Source organism: Leptonychotes weddellii, chromosome 1, assembly GCF_054177405.1.
Source record: "Leptonychotes weddellii isolate Sample4059 chromosome 1, ASM5417740v2, whole genome shotgun sequence".
Classification (NCBI taxonomy): Eukaryota; Metazoa; Chordata; class Mammalia; order Carnivora; family Phocidae; genus Leptonychotes; species Leptonychotes weddellii.
In genome coordinates this window covers 17,623,604-17,642,500 of record NC_138369.1, presented here as the reverse complement: position 1 = coordinate 17,642,500, position 18,897 = coordinate 17,623,604, and the positions used below count along the sequence as shown (strand labels likewise).

General features: G+C 42.2%; 1 protein-coding gene across 24 annotated transcripts in view; it reads left to right on the top strand.

Moving 5' to 3' along the window:
- PBRM1 (polybromo 1) overlaps positions 1-18,170 on the top strand; it is a 114,133-nt gene extending 95,963 nt beyond the window's left edge. For 10 of the 24 annotated variants that reach the window (XM_081818944.1, XM_081818939.1, XM_081818922.1 and 7 more), the window contains 8 exons: positions 232-415; positions 1,185-1,395; positions 2,023-2,224; positions 5,606-5,770; positions 9,157-9,312; positions 12,479-12,549; positions 12,663-12,879; positions 15,311-18,170. In XM_081818944.1, coding sequence (XP_081675070.1) covers positions 232-415; positions 1,185-1,395; positions 2,023-2,224; positions 5,606-5,770; positions 9,157-9,312; positions 12,479-12,549; positions 12,663-12,879; positions 15,311-15,483 — 1,379 coding nt within the window. In that variant the 3' untranslated portion in view covers positions 15,484-18,170. The remainder of the gene's footprint in view (positions 1-231; positions 416-1,184; positions 1,396-2,022; positions 2,225-5,605; positions 5,771-9,156; positions 9,313-12,478; positions 12,550-12,662; positions 12,880-15,310) is intronic. The other 14 variants (XM_081819033.1, XM_081819009.1, XM_081819024.1 and 11 more) reach the window with 3 other exon arrangements.
- The last annotated feature ends 727 nt before the right edge of the window (positions 18,171-18,897 follow it).

Genomic DNA, 18,897 nt, shown 5'->3' with positions numbered 1-18,897 from the left:
GTCTTGGCACCCTTGTCAAAAATTCATTGCTTGTAAAAACCCTGTTGTGTGGATTTTTATCTAGACTTTTAATTGTTGATTTGCACACCTTATCCTTATGCTTGTGTATACCTTTTAAATCTGACTTTTGAATCATGTGAATGTATTCATTCAAAAATAATAACAATTTAAAATAATTGGTAGCTGTGGCCACAATTTACTCCTTTAATTTCCCTCCAATTTGTCTTTCAGGAAAGTGCGCTGTGTTGTCATTCAAGGACTTCCTCTCCTGCAGACCAACTGAAATACCAGAAAATGACATTCTGCTTTGTGAGAGCCGCTACAACGAGAGTGACAAACAGATGAAGAAATTCAAGGGACTGAAGAGGTTTTCACTCTCTGCGAAAGTGGTAGATGATGAGATTTATTACTTCAGGTAAAATTTGAAAAACAGGAGGAAAGAGCACTTCAGCTCTTAATAGGAAAACTGATATCAAAATAGTGTAGACCATGGTGGTTTTTTGTTTTTATTAAGTCTTAAACTAGAGCAGTATACATTTCAAATAGAAAATATTAATTCAGCTAAAAATTAAAGGAAAATCTTCGTAATCTGCTGAGATGTGGTAACTGCCCTTGACGTAGACTCCAGAAATTGTAATATGGAGGCAAAATTCCTTGGTTCTGGTTTATAGCCTGTCTATTAAAAGATTGCCTAGTTCCACAGTACGAAAATTCTTTTCACTGTATTATATGGGCAACTAGATCCCAACTTTGGACCCAGTACTTTTGTAGGTATTCAGCACCATCCTTTAAAAACAAACATCCATAAGTATGTGTGACTTTATAAATATACATTTAAGTTCTTTCCTTTGCTGATTTAGAGTATACATTGAGATTGCAGGAAGTCTTTTTTTTCTTTTTTTAATTTACCTATTTGAGAGAGAGAGAACGGAGGGAGGAGCAGAAGGAGAGGGACAAGCAGACTCTGCACTGAGCTCAAAGCCCAACACAGGGCTCAATCCCAGCCAAAGCCAAGAGTTGGACGCTTAACTGACTGAGCCACCCAGGTGCCCCAGGAAGTCTTTTCTAAATATTAAGGCAGAGCATTGCTTTCTGATCAATCCTGGAGTGGTGTTTGGTGATTTTATTTATTTATTTATTTATTTACTTACTTACTTACTTACTTACTTAATCACTGCTTTCAGAAAACCAATTGTTCCTCAGAAAGAGCCCTCACCTTTGTTGGAAAAGAAGATCCAGTTGCTAGAAGCTAAATTTGCTGAGTTAGAAGGTGGAGATGATGATATTGAAGAGATGGGAGAAGAGGATAGTGAGGTCATTGAGCCTCCTTCTCTACCTCAACTTCAGACCCCCCTGGCCAGTGAGCTGGATCTCATGCCCTACACACCCCCACAGGTGACGGTGACAAGTTCCTGTTACTTCTCTTATTCTCAGCTTTGGTTCATAGCCCACTCAAGCCAAGGGAAGGAGACATCCAGCCCCCACATATGTGAGCTTCAGCCTGGAATTCTGCAGAAAGAAACAGATTTTTTTTTTCTTTCTTGACGCCACTAAGCATTTTAAATTTCATATCTTTTTAAAATGTGCATAGATAACTGTTTTTAATGGCACGTTTAGTTAGAAAGCTCTCCCTGCCTTATGTTAAAGGAGAGCAGTGAGGAGTGGCATCACCCTGTTACTGTAGCTTTTACTCTCCATATCTTTCCCGTCTCTCCTCCTGTAAACCCTCATCTGGGTGGAGGTGATCTCTGTTTGTATTTTTTTCTCATTCAGAATTTTCCCAAGCCATAATTGTGAGGTCACCATTACAGATTATAGTCATGGAATTCAGTGAAACTTTCATTTATTTCTTATATGGTAAGCAGCAAGGAAGAACTCTTTTGACCAAGGAAATGGCCAGCTATAAATTAAACGTGTCTGCAAAATAGTAACTATTGAATCACATGTTCCTGGCTTCCAGAAACCTTGAGCAGTTAACCAGATGCAATGTCTGATGCGCTATAAGAGCTTTCTGTCTTACAGTCTACCCCAAAGTCAGTCAAAGGCAGTGCAAAGAAGGAAGGCTCCAAACGGAAAATCAACATGAGTGGCTACATCCTGTTCAGCAGTGAGATGAGAGCTGTGATTAAGGCCCAGCATCCAGACTACTCTTTTGGGGAGCTCAGCCGACTGGTGGGGACAGAATGGAGAAACCTTGAGACAGCCAAGAAAGCAGAATATGAAGGTAAATAGAGACTAGGCGCAACTGTCTCAGCTTTCTAAGCAAGGGGGTGTTTTCAGGAATGCACGTGCGTAGACAGGTTTTACTCTCTTGTTCTTACCACTTGCACATGAACTTTGTGTTGGGGACTGTCTCAAATGCTCCCATCCAGCAGTTTAAATGCCAGCCTTGTCCTACTGAGCAAGCAGTGCCCCTGACTTGGCCTTTGATCCTGGTGGGGTTTTGTTTTGTTTTTTCTTTTTCCCGAAAAATTTCTCCAATATTTTGCTATTAAAAATTGCATGGTTTCTTCTTTCATTGAGTCCTGTAAGCACACATGTGTTGAGCTGGGGAATGATTGTACAAAGATGTTAAATTAGAATTTTGGTTAAAATTCATCTGAAAGGGGGCTTTCAAAATCAGGATCGATTGTGGCTCTTGATAAGCCACATGTTTAAGCTCCAGGCTGAGGCTTGGCTGAAAGCGCTTGGTTTCCTAGGCCAGTCCTGGCCTGTGCTATGTCTGCATTCATAGCTACTTTTAAGGCACTTGAAGTCTCTGATAAAGCTCAATCGCCTTCATTTTCCTTTTACTCTGTAATTAAATCGTTTTGGGCCATGAGCTATCGTTTAAAGATTTGGTGGTTCTTAGCCTTTAGGGACAAGTACGTGAGAGAGATTTGGGGTTTTTTTGTTTTGTTTTGTTTTGTTTTTAATGTCAGGCATACCTTTAATAAATGAATAATGAACATTAGCTTAGGCAGGACTCTCGCCTTTGGAGCTATATTTCTCCATTTGGAATTGTATATAATGGTTCATTTTGCCAGTTTAGAACTGTCTCTCAGTGGTTCACCACTGTGGTCAACCATTACTTATCTTGGCCGGGTCTAAATCCGTTATTTTCCAGTAAACATAAAGAAATTAATTATTAAGGCTGCCTCCTTTATTGAAGTTTATGGTGTTTCCAAAGAAATGAAAAAAAAAAAAATTTTACTCCTTTCATTTATATCAATTGATTGATAATTATAAAATTAACTGACAGACCTCCCCAAAGATTTTCTGCAGAATCCTAATCCTACAAGATGTTCAGCCAGAAAAACCTGTGTGGCAAAACCAGTTTGAAAAGTACTCTAGACACTTTGACTCTTGGAAACTTACAGTGCATATTCCCATATTAAAGTCTTTAAGACCTACAGTAAACACCTGTTTTTTTTCAACTGGCATTTTCTGGAACTTGACCAAGTATTCATATAATACCTTTTAATGTCGTAAAGAACAAATAATTTACAGAACACTCTTTAAGAAACCCTAGTCAGTTCCATAAGAACCTCAAACTTTGGGGCGGGGGGGGGAAACCTCGAAATTTGTAGAGCTTTGGTATTTCTGACCTTAAAGTTAAGACCAAATAGATCACTCCACTGGAAGAGGATTGGAAATGTAGCTCACATGGGTGTAAAGCCCAGTCTAGAGCATATGTGGCTGGTTTTTTAGAATGTGAACAAGAAAGACAGATGTGTCTGGATGTAGTGTAAAAGTAAAAACCCTGAAGCAGGGCTGAAGAGAGGGAGAAATGATGGCTTCTAGGGAAGTCTCCCAAATTCCAAGGAGAGTGTGAAATTCAGGGAAAATTGAGTGAGATGAGTTGTGTATGACTCAGCAGTGTCTGCCTTTTGTTGTTTTGACCAAAACCCAATTTGGGTTTGAATTCAAAACCCAAAGTTTGGAGTTTGGCTGGCTTCATTTAACAATTCTCTATTCCAGCACAGCCCGTTAGGCTCTTCCCGGAAAGAGCCAACACATAGCCAGTCCAATATCTGATGCACAGATCTGAATTTTTCTTTTTTCAACTTCTTTTTTTTTTTGCTCTCCCATTTTACTGTCATTTGTGTAATGAAAATACTAGAATTTAATGTGGGGGTCTAGGTCATTCAGTGTTTTTTTTTTACTGCTAGCAGAGGAAATGGGTTGTTCAAATGGCCTTTGTCCCTCACACTCATTGTACAGAGGATCTATAAACTGGGACGGTGTTAGTGAGTGATGACTAGCCTATCTAGGCAACTCTGTTGCAGCCTAGGAAGCTTTGACTTGCTTGACTTTCACATTCTTATACACTAACGGAGGACTCGAGCTGTTGCTTCTTGATTCTCTTTAAAGCCATGGGATCTCGAACTATTTTCCACTCCTCAGATCAGCCAACAGTAGTCTTTTGAATTCCATGTTGGAGGGTTAATGTGTGGCAGTGGAATGTGCTATCATGAGTCAGGGCCACATGTTGGTGGTTCTCTCTGTAGCCTTGGACAAGTCACTACCTGTCTCCCAGCCTCAGTTTGCCCCTTTTGAGGAGTGAGGAGGCTTTCCTATTCATGAATGGTGAAGCAAAATAAGCCCTGTATTGTGGGAATTTGGGGAATACACATTTCTAGTGTTTTCTAGTAAGGGTCCAGGCTGCTAGCTCCCAAAAAGACTGGGAATGTGGTCGTTGGGGACTACTGGCTATGGAGTTGCAGGGCAGAGCAGCTCAGTGGGGTAAGGGGTGTAGCAAGGTGTGTTCCACAGCCCAGAACTGGCACAAGCAAATGCTCCTCTTGCATTTTGGATGAAATCAGAGTGAATTCTTGGAACTTTTGCTGATTTAGGATGATTTATGGTCAGTATTGAACTGCTCAGCTTCAGGAAACCTGGTTCTGTCAGTACATATCCATTGCTTCATATGTGTATACATATTCCCTGCTTTGAATGACTGTAGCCTAGAGTATCATACATTTTTTTTCCCTTGGGGTTTATTAAACATGACCTCTTGGCTTCATTAGGGTGTAGGAAGTAGTGTTTATTTTCCCTAAAACCTTGTGGAGGAAGCAGTAAGCTACTTTTCCCTTACAGAGTTAATTTTCTTCAGCTGCTAAATCCCATGACACTAATGACAGGAGTCCTCAAATCATAGTAAAATTGGGTGCAAGAAATCAGGAAAGTAGTGTAAGTAACAATTGTGCCAAAAATTATAATGGGCCATGGAATTGCTTCATGTTGAAATTATAAATAATTTGTAATGCTATTAATACTAGAATAATGGTAGCGCTTCTCATCTTCAGGGTGCCTTGTGAGATTAACCACGTTGGTTACGCTGGTGACGTGTTTAAATAAAACCTGTGCTTTCTGAATGTGTGTTGCAGTCTTAACATTCTTGAAATCTTTGCAGACCAGTTCTCAAGATGGGATAGGAAAGCTGGACTCTAGGTTACCGAGTGAAATCGGCCCGACTTCTCCTGTGTTGAGACTAGTCATCTACCGTTCCTTCCGTTGAGACAGAACTGTTGCCTGTGTTTTTACTAGTCCTGTTGAATGCAATGGATGGTATTTTGAATTCCTGGGTTAAAAACAGAATTGAAAATCTGAAATGCCTTTACAGAGCGGGCAGCTAAAGTTGCTGAGCAGCAGGAGAGAGAGCGCGCAGCACAGCAACAGCAGCCGAGTGCTTCTCCCCGAGCAGGCACCCCTGTGGGGGCTCTCATGGGGGTGGTGCCACCACCAACACCAATGGGGATGCTCAATCAGCAGTTGACACCTGTTGCAGGTAAAAACAGGAGCTAAGACCATTTTTTTCCACTTTAAGAAATTCCTTCATTTTTTTTTTTCTCCAATGAGGAGTAGGCCACAGTCTCTAGGCTTTTCTCATGGCAGAGTCAAAGTTTGAAGTCGTCCATGTCGTCCTTATATCGCCTCTCCCATATGGGCAGTGCCTCCCCTCTGCCCCAGAAATGGGCCCTGGGCCCAACCCTGGGAATTGGTAGGGAGCAGCTCTAGCCTGGCTGTGGACATGGTCTGGCGATATTCTCCACCCCAGACTGCTCTTGAGGTAGAGCGCTATAGCAGAACACATAAACAGACCCTGAATTCTGTTCTGGAGGGACTCCCGAGAGAAAAGACAAAAGTAGCATTCAGGTGATGTTGATTCTCCCGTCTCATTCCAGTATTCAGTTGGCCTGGTTCTGCTGCAGCCATCCTTAAAAGACTGACCATTTAAAAGGATTTTTGACAATGAATTGTAAATCCTTTCTTGGTCACTAATGTGCATGACTGCTAAGTGGAATACAAAGTCCTTATTCAATTCATTGTGCCCACTCTGTAATGCTTTTCTATTTAATTACATTAAACTGCATTTTCTGTTAGTATCCCAGTCACATATTTTTAAAAAAAGAAAAGAAAATGATGAATGTGGTTTGCTTGTGTGTGTTGTCTCTGGTTCTGGTGGCCATAGCAAATTTGGCTATTCTTGAATCGAATATCCTTGTCTGACCTGTCTCCAGTGAGAAGCCTGAAGACCACTTCTCGGGTCCCTCCTTCGTGATCTCCCTAGGCCTGGTGAGGTCCATACAAACCACCTGAGTGTCTTCTTAAGCAAGCGGTCTGACCTCTTTTCGCAGGGAGTCCAAGACAGTGTTGTTCAAGGCAGGCTCATTGGGATGCTGTTTTTGTTTTTGCTTTTTTTGTATTTGCTTTTTAAGGAAGAGTAGCATAGGATAACTTTTCCATTGTCGCTCCTACCTTTTGTGATGGCAGGTTCTCAAATGCACTGTCGCTGAACTCAGCAGTTGCACTCGCCAGAGCACATCTGAATCATGGCTTTTCAGTACTTTCAGTGTAACTGACGTTGATCTAACAAACCTCATAATCGCCTGCTCTATTCCATGGCCCATTTTGGTTAATGGGGTTCCAGGGGGTTTTAGAAATCAGGCCTTGAACATGGGGACTTTGAAAGTTAGAATTCCCTCGTTGACATCCTGTTCTGTTCTGTTTGATATGTGATATTGTAGCACTGTGCCCTAGACTAAAAAGCCCGGGGACACATTAACAAAATGAATTCAAACAGCTAAAAACATTAAAACACAGCAGCTGCAGCATTTTAGCTCCCTGTTGGGGAATAACATCACCGAGCTCTAATGGGTGAGGAGGTGGGACCCCTTCTAGAAAGACCCTGCTCCATTATTAAGCATATGCTGCCCAGATTCCGAAGGGCCATGGGAGTGAAGGGCAAGCAAGCATTCTCTACAGGCACCAGTTCTTTGGTCCACAGCGGGAACTTTGCAGCTGAGAGGGTGATTTTTCATGGGTTTACAGATTGCTTAGGGCCTAAGTCGTAGCCTTGTTGCTGTCTGAGACCAGCTTTGCTTACAAGCATTAAAGCTCATTTGAACACATGTGACTGGGATAATAAGTGCCAAAGTACAGTTTAATGAAGACAAGTGTCATGTCTTTCAATTCTTAATAATTTCTTTAACCACAGCCTGTGAAGGCTGCGTTCAGATGGGCTTTTGTAATTGAAAGCAAAGCCTCCTAACTTTCTTAAACTCCCACCTACTTATCCCTAAAGCTGTATCTGGTGGTGTGGTTAAAAGGCAGTTTGGTAGCTTTGGATCTCCTATGTTTAAGATGATAGTGTCTGTACAAAAGTAGTTTTTACTTTCTGAACTTTCGTTTTTAAAAAATGAAACTCAATCCTGTTTCAGGTATAGAGGTATTATTTAAAATTCGCTTTACTGGTTTGTGTAATTGTAAGTTTTTCAGTCAGCTTAGATATGACTAATGAAGCAGGCTGAATCAATCTCACAATTTTCAGTAATTTTATAGCTTCAAAAGACTAAACAATCTTTTATAAACAAGTACCTTTCAAATAATCCTTGAGGGAAAGTCAAAGAGTAAAATCCTTAGAATCTGGAGTTTCCACTGTTTCCCAGGGTCCCTCTACAAAGAGTATTTTATAAAAATGAGCTTTGGCAGCAGTCCCTCAAGCCTCCCTTTGTGCAAGAAGCTGTGACCAAAGATGATTGCATTTTGGGGGGAGTCTTATGTTCTGTTTATTGTGATCATTTCAAATCCCAGAAGAGTCAAGTTGTTTTTCTTGCTTAAAAAAAAAGTCATGTGGCTTTAAAGGTCTTTTGATAGGTGAGTTTTTGACATTTTGAAATTATTTTCTCCCTTTCACTCCTTTTGCCAAAAATACTTGTTTCTTGAAACTCTTCCCTAGCCAGCAGAAAATATTTTGTGTTGTGAAGATGCACTTTGAAAATAAAGGAGTAAAAGCCTCTGTTCACAGAAATTCTGTACCTCATTTAAAATGTTCCCTATTAACCGAAGGTTTATGTGAGGGCTTTTGTGAACTCGGAGACAGAAGTGACAATTGCATTTTCTCATGCCAGCAGAGCCTGATTCTCCAGCCACTCCTTCTGAGGTCTGCGTGCCCGCTACCAAGTGACCTGGGCTTAGTTTGGCTTGGGAGGGTTTAGGTTTTATCTTTATTTTACATGTTTTCTGAGATCTAAAGATGAAACATCATCCATTGTGATGGCTCTTCTCTGTTCCCCAGCTCAAGCCCGAGCATGAACCATTTTTACCAGTAGTGGTGGGGCTAGAAGGGAGGAGGAAGCCTTGAAAAACTCTCCACGCCCCCCACCGCCCCGCTCCCAGCTGGAGAACCATGCTTTGTGATCAGGGCTGTGCGCCTCATTTCCCTCCATTCCAATTTCCCCTCATGTGTACCCATGATAGGCATATGAGTGTGGGCAGAGTGGAGTGATGGGGTTTCTACTGATCAATTAGAACCGCAGTCACAGAACTGGTCACTCTGTTTGAACAGCTTGCAATAATCATGACCTTGGGAAGGCTGTTACTGGAACTCCTCTTTATTATTATTTAACTGAAAACATGCAGCGTATTTATTCCAGGGAAAATAACTACAAATAATAATATACTAAGTACTAATTCATCCACAGATGTTGGATTGCATATTTGTAACTTTTTATTTTGTTCATTATTGCAACAAAATAATTGCACTAATTGCCGTTATATCATGCAGTACTAAGGGCGCTTTATTCATTGGTAGTGCATGTGGGGGGATTTGTTATTACTTAGCTCATGTTGCATGTTAATGATGCATGTCTGAAATTTGTTGTGTCCTTCAAGGCATGATGGGTGGCTATCCGCCAGGCCTTCCACCTTTGCAGGGCCCAGTTGATGGCCTTGTTAGCATGGGCAGCATGCAGCCACTTCACCCTGGGGGGCCTCCACCCCACCATCTTCCGCCAGGTGTGCCCGGCCTCCCGGGCATCCCACCACCGGGTAAGAACTTCATCCTCATTCACTCATTAATCTCATCTTCATATTCTCTTTTTTCCTCCCTCAGCCAGTTGTTCCAGGAGGTACCTGCTGCCCACTATGGCCAGGCCTGTCCTCACTGAGAATCCCAGGGCTGTCAGCAGCAGGGCCTGTCCTGTGTATTGAGCAGGCAGCTCAGCACCTGTGTCCTCAGGCACCTGACTGCCTAGTGGCAGCACAGGACACATGGCAGAGACCAGACTCAGCAGACCACGGGGCAGAAGGCCTATGCGCACACCACTCAGATAATTTGACATGTGCTCAGAAAGCCAAATACAGCCTAGAAGGTCATGCCCTCTTTATCAGTGAATGAAGTTTCCCAAATTGCTAGTTCCGAGTCACATATAAAAGCACTTTTGGTCCTGAGTGCACTTCTTCCTCTGGTTCAGTTCTTATTGAAAGATTGTCTTCTTATAGAATCCTTGCTTCATCTCCTGCTTCTCAAACAGCCCTTCTGAGGGGATTGCAGAGTCACTGATGATGATGAAGAAATCCTGCATTCAATCATTCTAGGAACAAAAAGGAGGGAGGGAACAAATTTGCAATGAACACATTTTCCATATGTGAGCCCCCTAAGAAGTATGACATAACGTTTTAAAGAGCAGCATAGCCCCAGCCTACTGACTGTGGACACTGATTTATCTCTCAACAGAAGCTCAGAATTTATTTCATGTGGAAACACATAAATGGAGTTCAGGAAGAGCTAGAGGTTTACTTTAAAATTAGTAGTTAAAATATTGTGAAAGGAAAATCACAGGCTCCCGTATTAATTGCCATCATATGCAAAAGAACTGGGCTTTAGCTATAATCTGGTTGGAGGGAATGTGACCTGAAGGTAACTTAGAATAGCATTTGGTCATTATCCAGAATATCAGCTAAAGGCCTGGCCCAGATGACAAAATGTAGAGATGTTAGATTTGCTTACACCAGTAGTGGGTTATACTGAGTTCCCCCCGATAGTCCCTCAGTGGTACACCCAGTCCAGCAGTGTGCAGGGTAAGTAAGCCTGGGGGCTTGGTCTAGAGCCTCCAGCCACACTCCTGTGGCTATTAGAGAATGGCCAGAACTCCACGCACACATGTTTGATCCAGATGTACCCAGAGGAGGAAATGTTTATGGGAGTGGGTGCTTCATTATAGAAACGGTGGCCTGTGTGTGAGTTGCAGCACCAGTCAGTCATAAAATGGGTGTGCCCGTGTGGCAGGTAGAATCGGCCTTCATTCTGTGCCCTCTCACCTTGGCACAGGGTATCTGACTGACTCAGACCAGGTTGGAGTTGACTTCTAGGTGCATGTGGTACTCACTGCGAGCCATGTCTAAGGCCAGTACCCTCTAAGTAGCAGATACCTTTTGGTGGGTATCGGGCATACTGTGTCCCTTTCCCCTTCTTTGGGTTCTAAACTGCAATTGAAGGAGGCACACACACACACACACACTTGATTTTAGGGAGACAAGGAAGAACCCCTCTTAGTGTCCACACGTGTACGCACGTGTGCACGCACACACACAAACAGGCACCCGTCGGTTTAGGCTTTGAGGAGAGGACTCAGGGAACTCTGGTGACTCAGTCCACATTCTCACTGACATCCCCTTTGCATGGCATCTGTAAACAGGAAGCAGGGACGTGCACTCACACGAGCACACACACGCACACAAATGCACGCACGCACACATCTGCTCAGGCTTTGAGGAGAGGAGGACTTGGGGATCTCCTCTGGTGACCAGCCCACATTCTCACTGGCTGCCCCCTTGCATGGCACTTGTAGACAGGAAGCAGAGGGAATTGCTGAGTTGTTTGTGCCCTGCGAAATTTGAGAAAGGCAGTTCAGGGAGGCCCCCTGTGTTGTGGGATCTGAGGAGGGTGAGTGTCCTGGAGAGGGGGGTTCACAGGGGTTGTGAATATGTTGCTGGAGCAGCAGCTTACCCACCACAACCTCTTAAACAGTCACAAATAATCGTGAGGATCCTGCTATGGTGATCCACGTAAACTTCTGGGTACTTACAAAAATCCCTGCTTTGTAAACAGAAAGCTTATTTTTACTTATTACTTCCTCTCTAACAAATATCTAATACTTCCCGGAAGTGGCCTTCAGCAATTCTGAATCTTAGAATAGTGGACTGGTTCTGCCTAGCCAAAATAGCAACATTTTGAATCCAGAGAAACTAGTGTATGAGGTGAGCTCCTTTTGATCCTTCTTGGCAGCCAGCAGGACTTGTTTAAACAGTAGCTCACCAGGGTTTTGGCTATAGCTTAGTAGTTTTTAATGAACTGGGACCCTTGTTTATTTCAGCATCTGTTCAGTGAATGGACAGTCCTGAGATTGCAACAGCCCCAGACACTAAATTTAGGACATCTCACCGTTCGTTATCAGCTAGTACCTATGGGACAGAAATTGCTTGTGAGGAATCATCAAGGGAAGTTTACAAAATTATTAGCAGGTACAGAGTACAGATATAGTAGGACCATGAAATGTCTTTGTCATTTTTGCATCTGAAGTGATAGCAGCGAGGCTGACCCGCTTCCAGATGATCCTTTTCACAGTACTGCTCTACCAGATGGAAGTGCGCTGCCTGCCAGCATTAGTGACTCCCGTTAGAAGCAGAGGTGCTGGGGGCCTGTGAGAGGGCAGCAGGGATGGGCCTCCAGTCTCCACGGGGCTCACTGAACTGTGCCCTTGCACAGCCTCTTCCCTTGTGTCCCTGCTGTCCTCGTACACGGCCTGCTGCTGAGCCTCACTGCAGTACCGTTACTGCCAGAATGAGACCTGGGCTTCAGTGGCAGGAAAATGTGCTGTCAGAAGAAAAATACTTTGAAAATAGAGACGTAGTCCGACTATAGCTGACCTAGGGGAATACTAGAATTTTATGCAGGGTTCAGAGCATTTCTAAGCCATGAATAATTAATGCACATCTGACAGATTTTTCTAGCATTATACTTAAAATACCTAGAAAACAACAGAATGAATTTTCCATTGAATGCTGCATCCCATTTTGGGATTCCTATCCACAAAAACTCAAGGGCAGAGATCCATAGGTTTGCATTATAAATGGCATCGTTTCTTATCAGTAGTTTTTCAGTAGTTCTCTCAACCCAGAGCCTCTAACTGTGCCATTGCATTCTGAATTATAGGTGTGATGAATCAAGGAGTGGCCCCTATGGTGGGGACTCCAGCACAAGGCGGAAGTCCGTACGGACAGCAGGTAAGCCTCTCAGTTGGATTTTCTAGGACTCGACAGAATTCAAGTTACGCTCTTTCTCAGAGCACACGCCAAGTGGTTTTTTTCCCCTCACCGTGTGCTCTGTGCTCTTTCAGGTAGGAGTTTTGGGGCCTCCAGGGCAGCAGGCACCACCTCCATATCCTGGCCCACATCCAGCCGGCCCCCCTGTCATACAGCAGCCAACAACGCCCATGTTTGTGGCTCCCCCACCGAAGACACAACGGCTTCTCCACTCAGAGGCCTACTTGAAATACATTGAAGGACTCAGTGCTGAGTCCAACAGCATTAGCAAGTGGGACCAAACCCTGGCAGGTAAGGAGTCCTTCTCAACAAGCCTTTGTGAAATCTCACTGCTATTGGCATTAGATTGTGCGATAGATATCCACTTTTCTCAGAGAAGTAAAATAAATTCTGTATTTAATAGAAGGGTTTGAAGCTTTTTTGTGTATTGACATCACTGAAAGTGGTGGGGTTTTTGTTGAATTTCTAAGTTTTGTCATAAACATCACTGCTATCTTGTAAGTAATATTCTGAATTCTTTTCAATTCTTTTTTAGGCATTTGGTCATTTATATAGATGCATTTGGGTAAATTAAAAATTCCTTCGGGGCGCCTGGGTGGCTCAGTCGTTAAGCGTCTGCCTTCGGCTCGGGTCATGATCCCAGGGTCCTGGGATCGAGCCCCACATCGGGCTCCCTGCTCGGCGGGAAGCCTGCTTCTCCCTCTCCCATTCCCCCTGCTTGTGTTCCCTCTCTCGCTGTGTCTCTCTCTGTCAAATAAATAAAATCTTTAAAAAAAAAAAAAAAATTCAGTTCAGGGGCGCCTGGGTGGCTCAGCCTGGTTAAGCGTCTGCCTTCGGCTCAGGTCATGATCCCAGGGTCCTGGGATGGAGCCCCACATCGGGCTCCCTGCTCAGCGGGGAGTCTGCTTCTCCCTCTCCCTCTGCCTGCCGCTCCCCCCGCTTGTGCTCTCTCTTTCTCTTTCTGTCAAATAAATAAAATCTTTAAAAAATATTCTTTCAGTTCAACTTTTAAAAAAGAAAAAAATATTGGAAAACAGGTTTCAGTTAACCTGTTGAGTTACTTATTTAGTTCAGTGGACTTAATGTGTTTTCAGTACATACTAAAATAACTTGCCTGGGGGCTCTGGGTGGTTGGTTAAGTGTCTGACTCTTAATTTCAGCTCAGGTCATGATCTCCGGGTCGTGAGATCGAACCCCAAATCAGGCTTCACACTGGGCTATGCGCCTATTTAAGATTCTTTCTCCCTCTGCCCCTCCTCCCTATAAAATAAAAATAAAATAACCTGGCTGGTTTCTGGAAAGAAAGGTACAAGTTCCTACTCATCATTCTTCATTTCTTCTTCTTTTTTGTTTTTTTTTTTAGATTTTATTATTTATTTATTTAGAGAGTGCCAGAGTGCAGGAGCAGGGGGAGGGGCAGAGGGAGAGGGAGAAAATCTCAAGCAGACTCCATGCTGAATGCAGGGCCCGATGTGGGGCTCGATCTCACAACCCCGAGATCATCACCCATGAGATCATGACCTGAGCTAAAAATCAAATGTTGGATGCTTAGCCAACTGAGCCATCCAGGTGCCTCTCGATCTTCATTTCTAAACCAAATTTGATCATTTGATATCTTTCAGAATAATAGGTGTGTTTTCCCTTTCCTCACATTTTCCTTTTCAGGAACCATTGTTAACACTGAAGAAATTAGTAATTTTCTTTACTTTACCTATTTGAGAGAGAGAGCAGTGGGGAGGGGTAGAGGGAGAGCGAGAGAGAGTCTTAAGCAGACTCCACACTGAACGCGGAGCCCAACGTGGGGCTGGATCCCGTGATCCTGAGACCATGACCTGAGTCGAAACCAAGAGTTGGACAATTAAACCGACTGCACCACCCAGGCGCCCCTGAAGAAATTATTAATCATCAGGACTGCCTGCAACACAGTATTAGTGATCAGATCTTTTTTTTTTTTTTTAAGATTTTTTATGTATTTATTTGACAGAGAGAGACACAGTGAGAGAGGGAGCACAAGCAGGGGGAGTGGAAGAGGGAGAAGCAGGCTCCCCGCGGAGCAGGGAGCCCGATGTGGGGCTCGATCCCAGAACCCTGGGATCATGACCTGAGCTGAAGGCAGATGCTTAACGACTGAGCCACCCGGGCGCCCCAGTGATCAGATCTTTAGGTGTTTGTGCAACTCTTATGTTCCCATTCATAGAGAATTATGTTATATTGTGCAGCTCTTTTGTTAAGTCATTATTATAAATTAGAAAATTTCTAAGTTTTTAAGTTTCTAAAATACAAAGCATAGAACAAGACATCCTTAGCTAGGTAGCCTCATACCTAAGTGCATAGTTTTTTAAAAACAAAGATGCCGGGGCGCCTGAGTGGCTCAGTCACTGAGCGTCTGCCTTCGGCTCAGGTCATGATCCCAGGGTCCTGGGATCGAGCCCGCATCGGGTTCCCTGCTCGACGGGAAGCCTGCTTCTCCCTCTCCCACTCCCCCTGCTTGTGTTCCCTCTCTCGCTGTCTCTCTCTGTCAAATAAATAAATCTTAAAAAAAAAACGAAGATGCCTAATAAAATGATAAAAGACATTTGCTTGGAAATACTCTGCAGAGTTAAAATTCATAATACTTAATAAATAATAAATGTTATATGCTAATCAGACCTTAGGTCTGAGGAGGAAATTGTTACCTTAAAATTCCTACTTTTATTTTTCTTGTGTGCATTTTAATTTTCAGCTCGAAGACGCGATGTCCATTTGTCAAAAGAACAGGAGAGCCGCCTCCCCTCTCACTGGCTGAAAAGTAAAGGGGCCCACACCACCATGGCAGATGCCCTCTGGCGCCTTCGGGATTTGATGCTCCGAGACACCCTCAACATTCGCCAAGCGTACAATCTAGAAAACCTTTAATCACATCAATTACGTTTCTTTTATAGAAGCATAAAGAGTTTTGTGGAACAGTAGCCATTTTAGTTACTGGGGGTGGGGGGGAGGAACAAAGGATGGTAATTTTTATTGCATTTTACTGTACATCACAAGGCCATTTTTATATAAGGACACTTTTAATAAGCTATTTCAATTTGTTTTTGTTATATTAAGTTGACTTTATCAAATACACAGAGATTTTTTTGCATATGTTTCCTTCGTTTAAAACCAGTTTCATAATTGGTTGTATATGTAGACTTGGAGTTTTATCTTTTTACTTGTTGCCATGGAACTGAAACCATCAAAGGTTTTGTCTTGGCTTGGGATTTTGGTTTTTGGTTTTTGGTTTTGTTTTTTTATAAAAGAACAAACAAAATGAAAAAAATATACACACACAGACGCGCACGCGCACGAGAGTTTACAGATTAGTTTAAGTTGACAATTAAATGTGAAGTTGGTCCTAGTTTACATCTTACAGAGGGGAGTGCACTGGTGTCTGCTTCATGTACCTGAGTATCTTGAGCCACTTCAGCAAAAGCTGTTTTTTACAGGTGAAGTGAAAAGTTGTTATTTCAGGTTACAGGTGTTTGGCAGACCTGGCACATTTGCTCTGTTAACTCAGAGACTTGCTCCAGAAATCTGAAGTCAGTGCTGTGCATCCTTCTGAAGCTGGTGCGTCTCTCAGACACCTGGAGGGGGAGAGCACAGTTTCTTGTGCTGTTAGTCATCTATGGTGTCAGGTATTTTTGCAGAACATGTGCACAACCCTGAATTACCTTTAGTCTTGGCAGGTAAGTTTAAGGGTACTTTCGATCTATTTATATTGAATTCACAATTTATGCCTATACTTGTTGGATGATTTAAAATTTTAAATCTCTTACATTGAAAAAGATTGAAGTTCACCTTGAAGAAAGCATTGAGGTGTGCATAGAGGTGATTTATTTTTTAAACCTAACACCCAACCTAACATAGGGAAGGGAGTGCATAACCAGGTATGAGCTGTGTCAGAAGCATAATTGTAAAAAGGGTAGACTGTCTACATATGCAAGTATGTTTTCGTATCTATTTCCTCACCAGATGTGGCATTTTTTTTTTCCTTCTAAGTCTCAGCGTTGTAATTCTCAACCAGAAATTTAAGGCTTTCTAAAATGTTTTTTAAATTTAATTTGTGCTTTTGAATTTCAGGAGAAAGTAATTATAATCTAAGAAAATACTCACTTAAAAAGACCATTATGGATCCCAAACACTTGGGGTTGACCCTTTCTCTTTCATATGAGCCTCGAATGAACATCTGGAGGCAGAGTATGATGCACAGACAGGTAGAAAAGCACCACACCTGGATTCCACTCGGTTTTTGAAACCTGTTTTTTTGTAACAAGATTGTTGCCATTTTGTTGGAGCTTCCCTTGCTGTTTGTAAATTGAGAGAGTGACTCTCAAGGGATACTTTTTTCTTTTAATCTGGTATGAATCAATAGCTGGATATTTAATTGCCATTCTTTCTAAATCATGGGGACAAAAGTGTGTAAAATGGAAACAAGTCTCCTGTATTCTAGATACTTTAAATACAGGAGGCCTTTGTAACTTAATTGCCTATAGTCAACCACTGGATCTCAGTTTGCATCAAGTATTTTAAATAATTCTGAATTTTAAAAAATATATTGCAGTAGTATGTCATTACCTTATTGTTAAACTGAATCAGATAAAGAAATCTTCAGTTCCTAGTTATTTGGGCCATTGAATCATCATGGACTGTATAATACAATCAGATTATTTTATTTCTAGACATTCTTGAATTACACCAAAGAACCTGAAATCTAATTTTGGTTAAGTTATTTATTTATTTCATGCACCCATTTTATTTCCCTTTTTAAGGTCTGGATGAGACTTCTTTGGGAAGCTTCTAAAAACTTCTTTGGGCTAGGTGGGGCATTAGAAGCCAGGGCACTCCTCCTCCGGGCTCCTTCCCAGTGTCTAGAGGTGCTGTAGAAACCATAGATCCAGCCAGGGGCTTCCCTAAGGCAGTGCAGAGCCGGGCCAGGGGGCCAGTAGGCAGGCCCTAATTAAGTTTAAAAAAAAAAAAAAAAATCTATGTATTTATTTTAGAATCATGTCTTTCTGTATATTAACTTGGAGAATATCAGTTAATATTTAGGATATAAGATTTGAGGTCAGCCATTTTCCAAAAAAGGTAAGCCAAAAAAAAATTGTTTTTAATGTCCTGACTTAAGAAAGTACAAGTGAACTATATACATCTTTTTTTTTCCCCCATGAGTTTTAGGAACTAGTGATATGGCTTAGAAAGTTTAATGGCCTAAATGTTTTCAAAATGTAAGTTCATGTGGAAAAGAATTTTATTTGGGAGAAAATCTATAGGTTTAAAATAGTATGTCAGCCAACTGATTTAAAAGGCCTTTGAACTGCTTTGTTTTTGAACCCACCCTTGTCTTCCTATGAGGAAGAACTGAAAGGGGACACTTCTTTGTGTGAAATCTCAAACTGGTGTTGTTGACTTCTGAGCTTGAACATTTTCAGACCTAATTCAAACTTGGTTTATTCTAATTTCTGTATCAAAGGAGGTTTAAGTGGTAACTAGTCTTATAACATGTATGTATCATATGTTTGTTCATTTAAAGCTTTTTAATCCAAATAAAAATGGAGTTTGCAAAGTGATTTGGATTAACCAGGTTTGGTTGTTCTGTTTAAGCTTGTGTCAGATGTTAGGTTCAAGCAGAGTTAATTCCTGCAAGCCTTGATTCTATGCTGACAGGGATATATAGCTGCCAATTTAAAGCTCCTCAGGTGGAGGCAAAAATCAGTGAGCAGACCCTGGTTCAGGGCTCAGACTGCGTTAGCACAGGCTGAATGCAGTCACACTGCAGCTGGACATGCCCCACGAGAAGCCTCTCAGGCAGGCAGTCAGGGAATTCCTAACATGTCCTCATCGTGGGCAGAAATACGGTTGAAGTTAAAATTGTAGAGTTACTGATGGTGGAAGGTAAGGAAAGCGTGTCTTGTATCATAAAGCCGTGTAAGCCCTTTCAGACAGCTGTCTGTGGCCGGAAGAGACCAGTGGCCCAGGTATGTCTTCAACATGCTTATAAGCTCTTAAAAACATGACCACACTTTTAATAGAAGTGTTGGTAAAATCAACCAACTGTTTTCCTCTAATATCACTTTGCAAATCCCTGTGGCTCTGTACCCCTGAGTGTTCGGGGCTGTACTGCCCTCTGTGCTCACGAGCATACTTTGAATAATCACTGATGAATAGTTGAACATTCCCACTGAACACTGTGAGCAAACAAATACTGCTGAGTGTTACTCTGTTCCTTTTTTGTTTGCAAGTGTGCTAGATCAGCTGAATGAAAGTTCAGAACTGAACAAATGAATAGACTTCTAT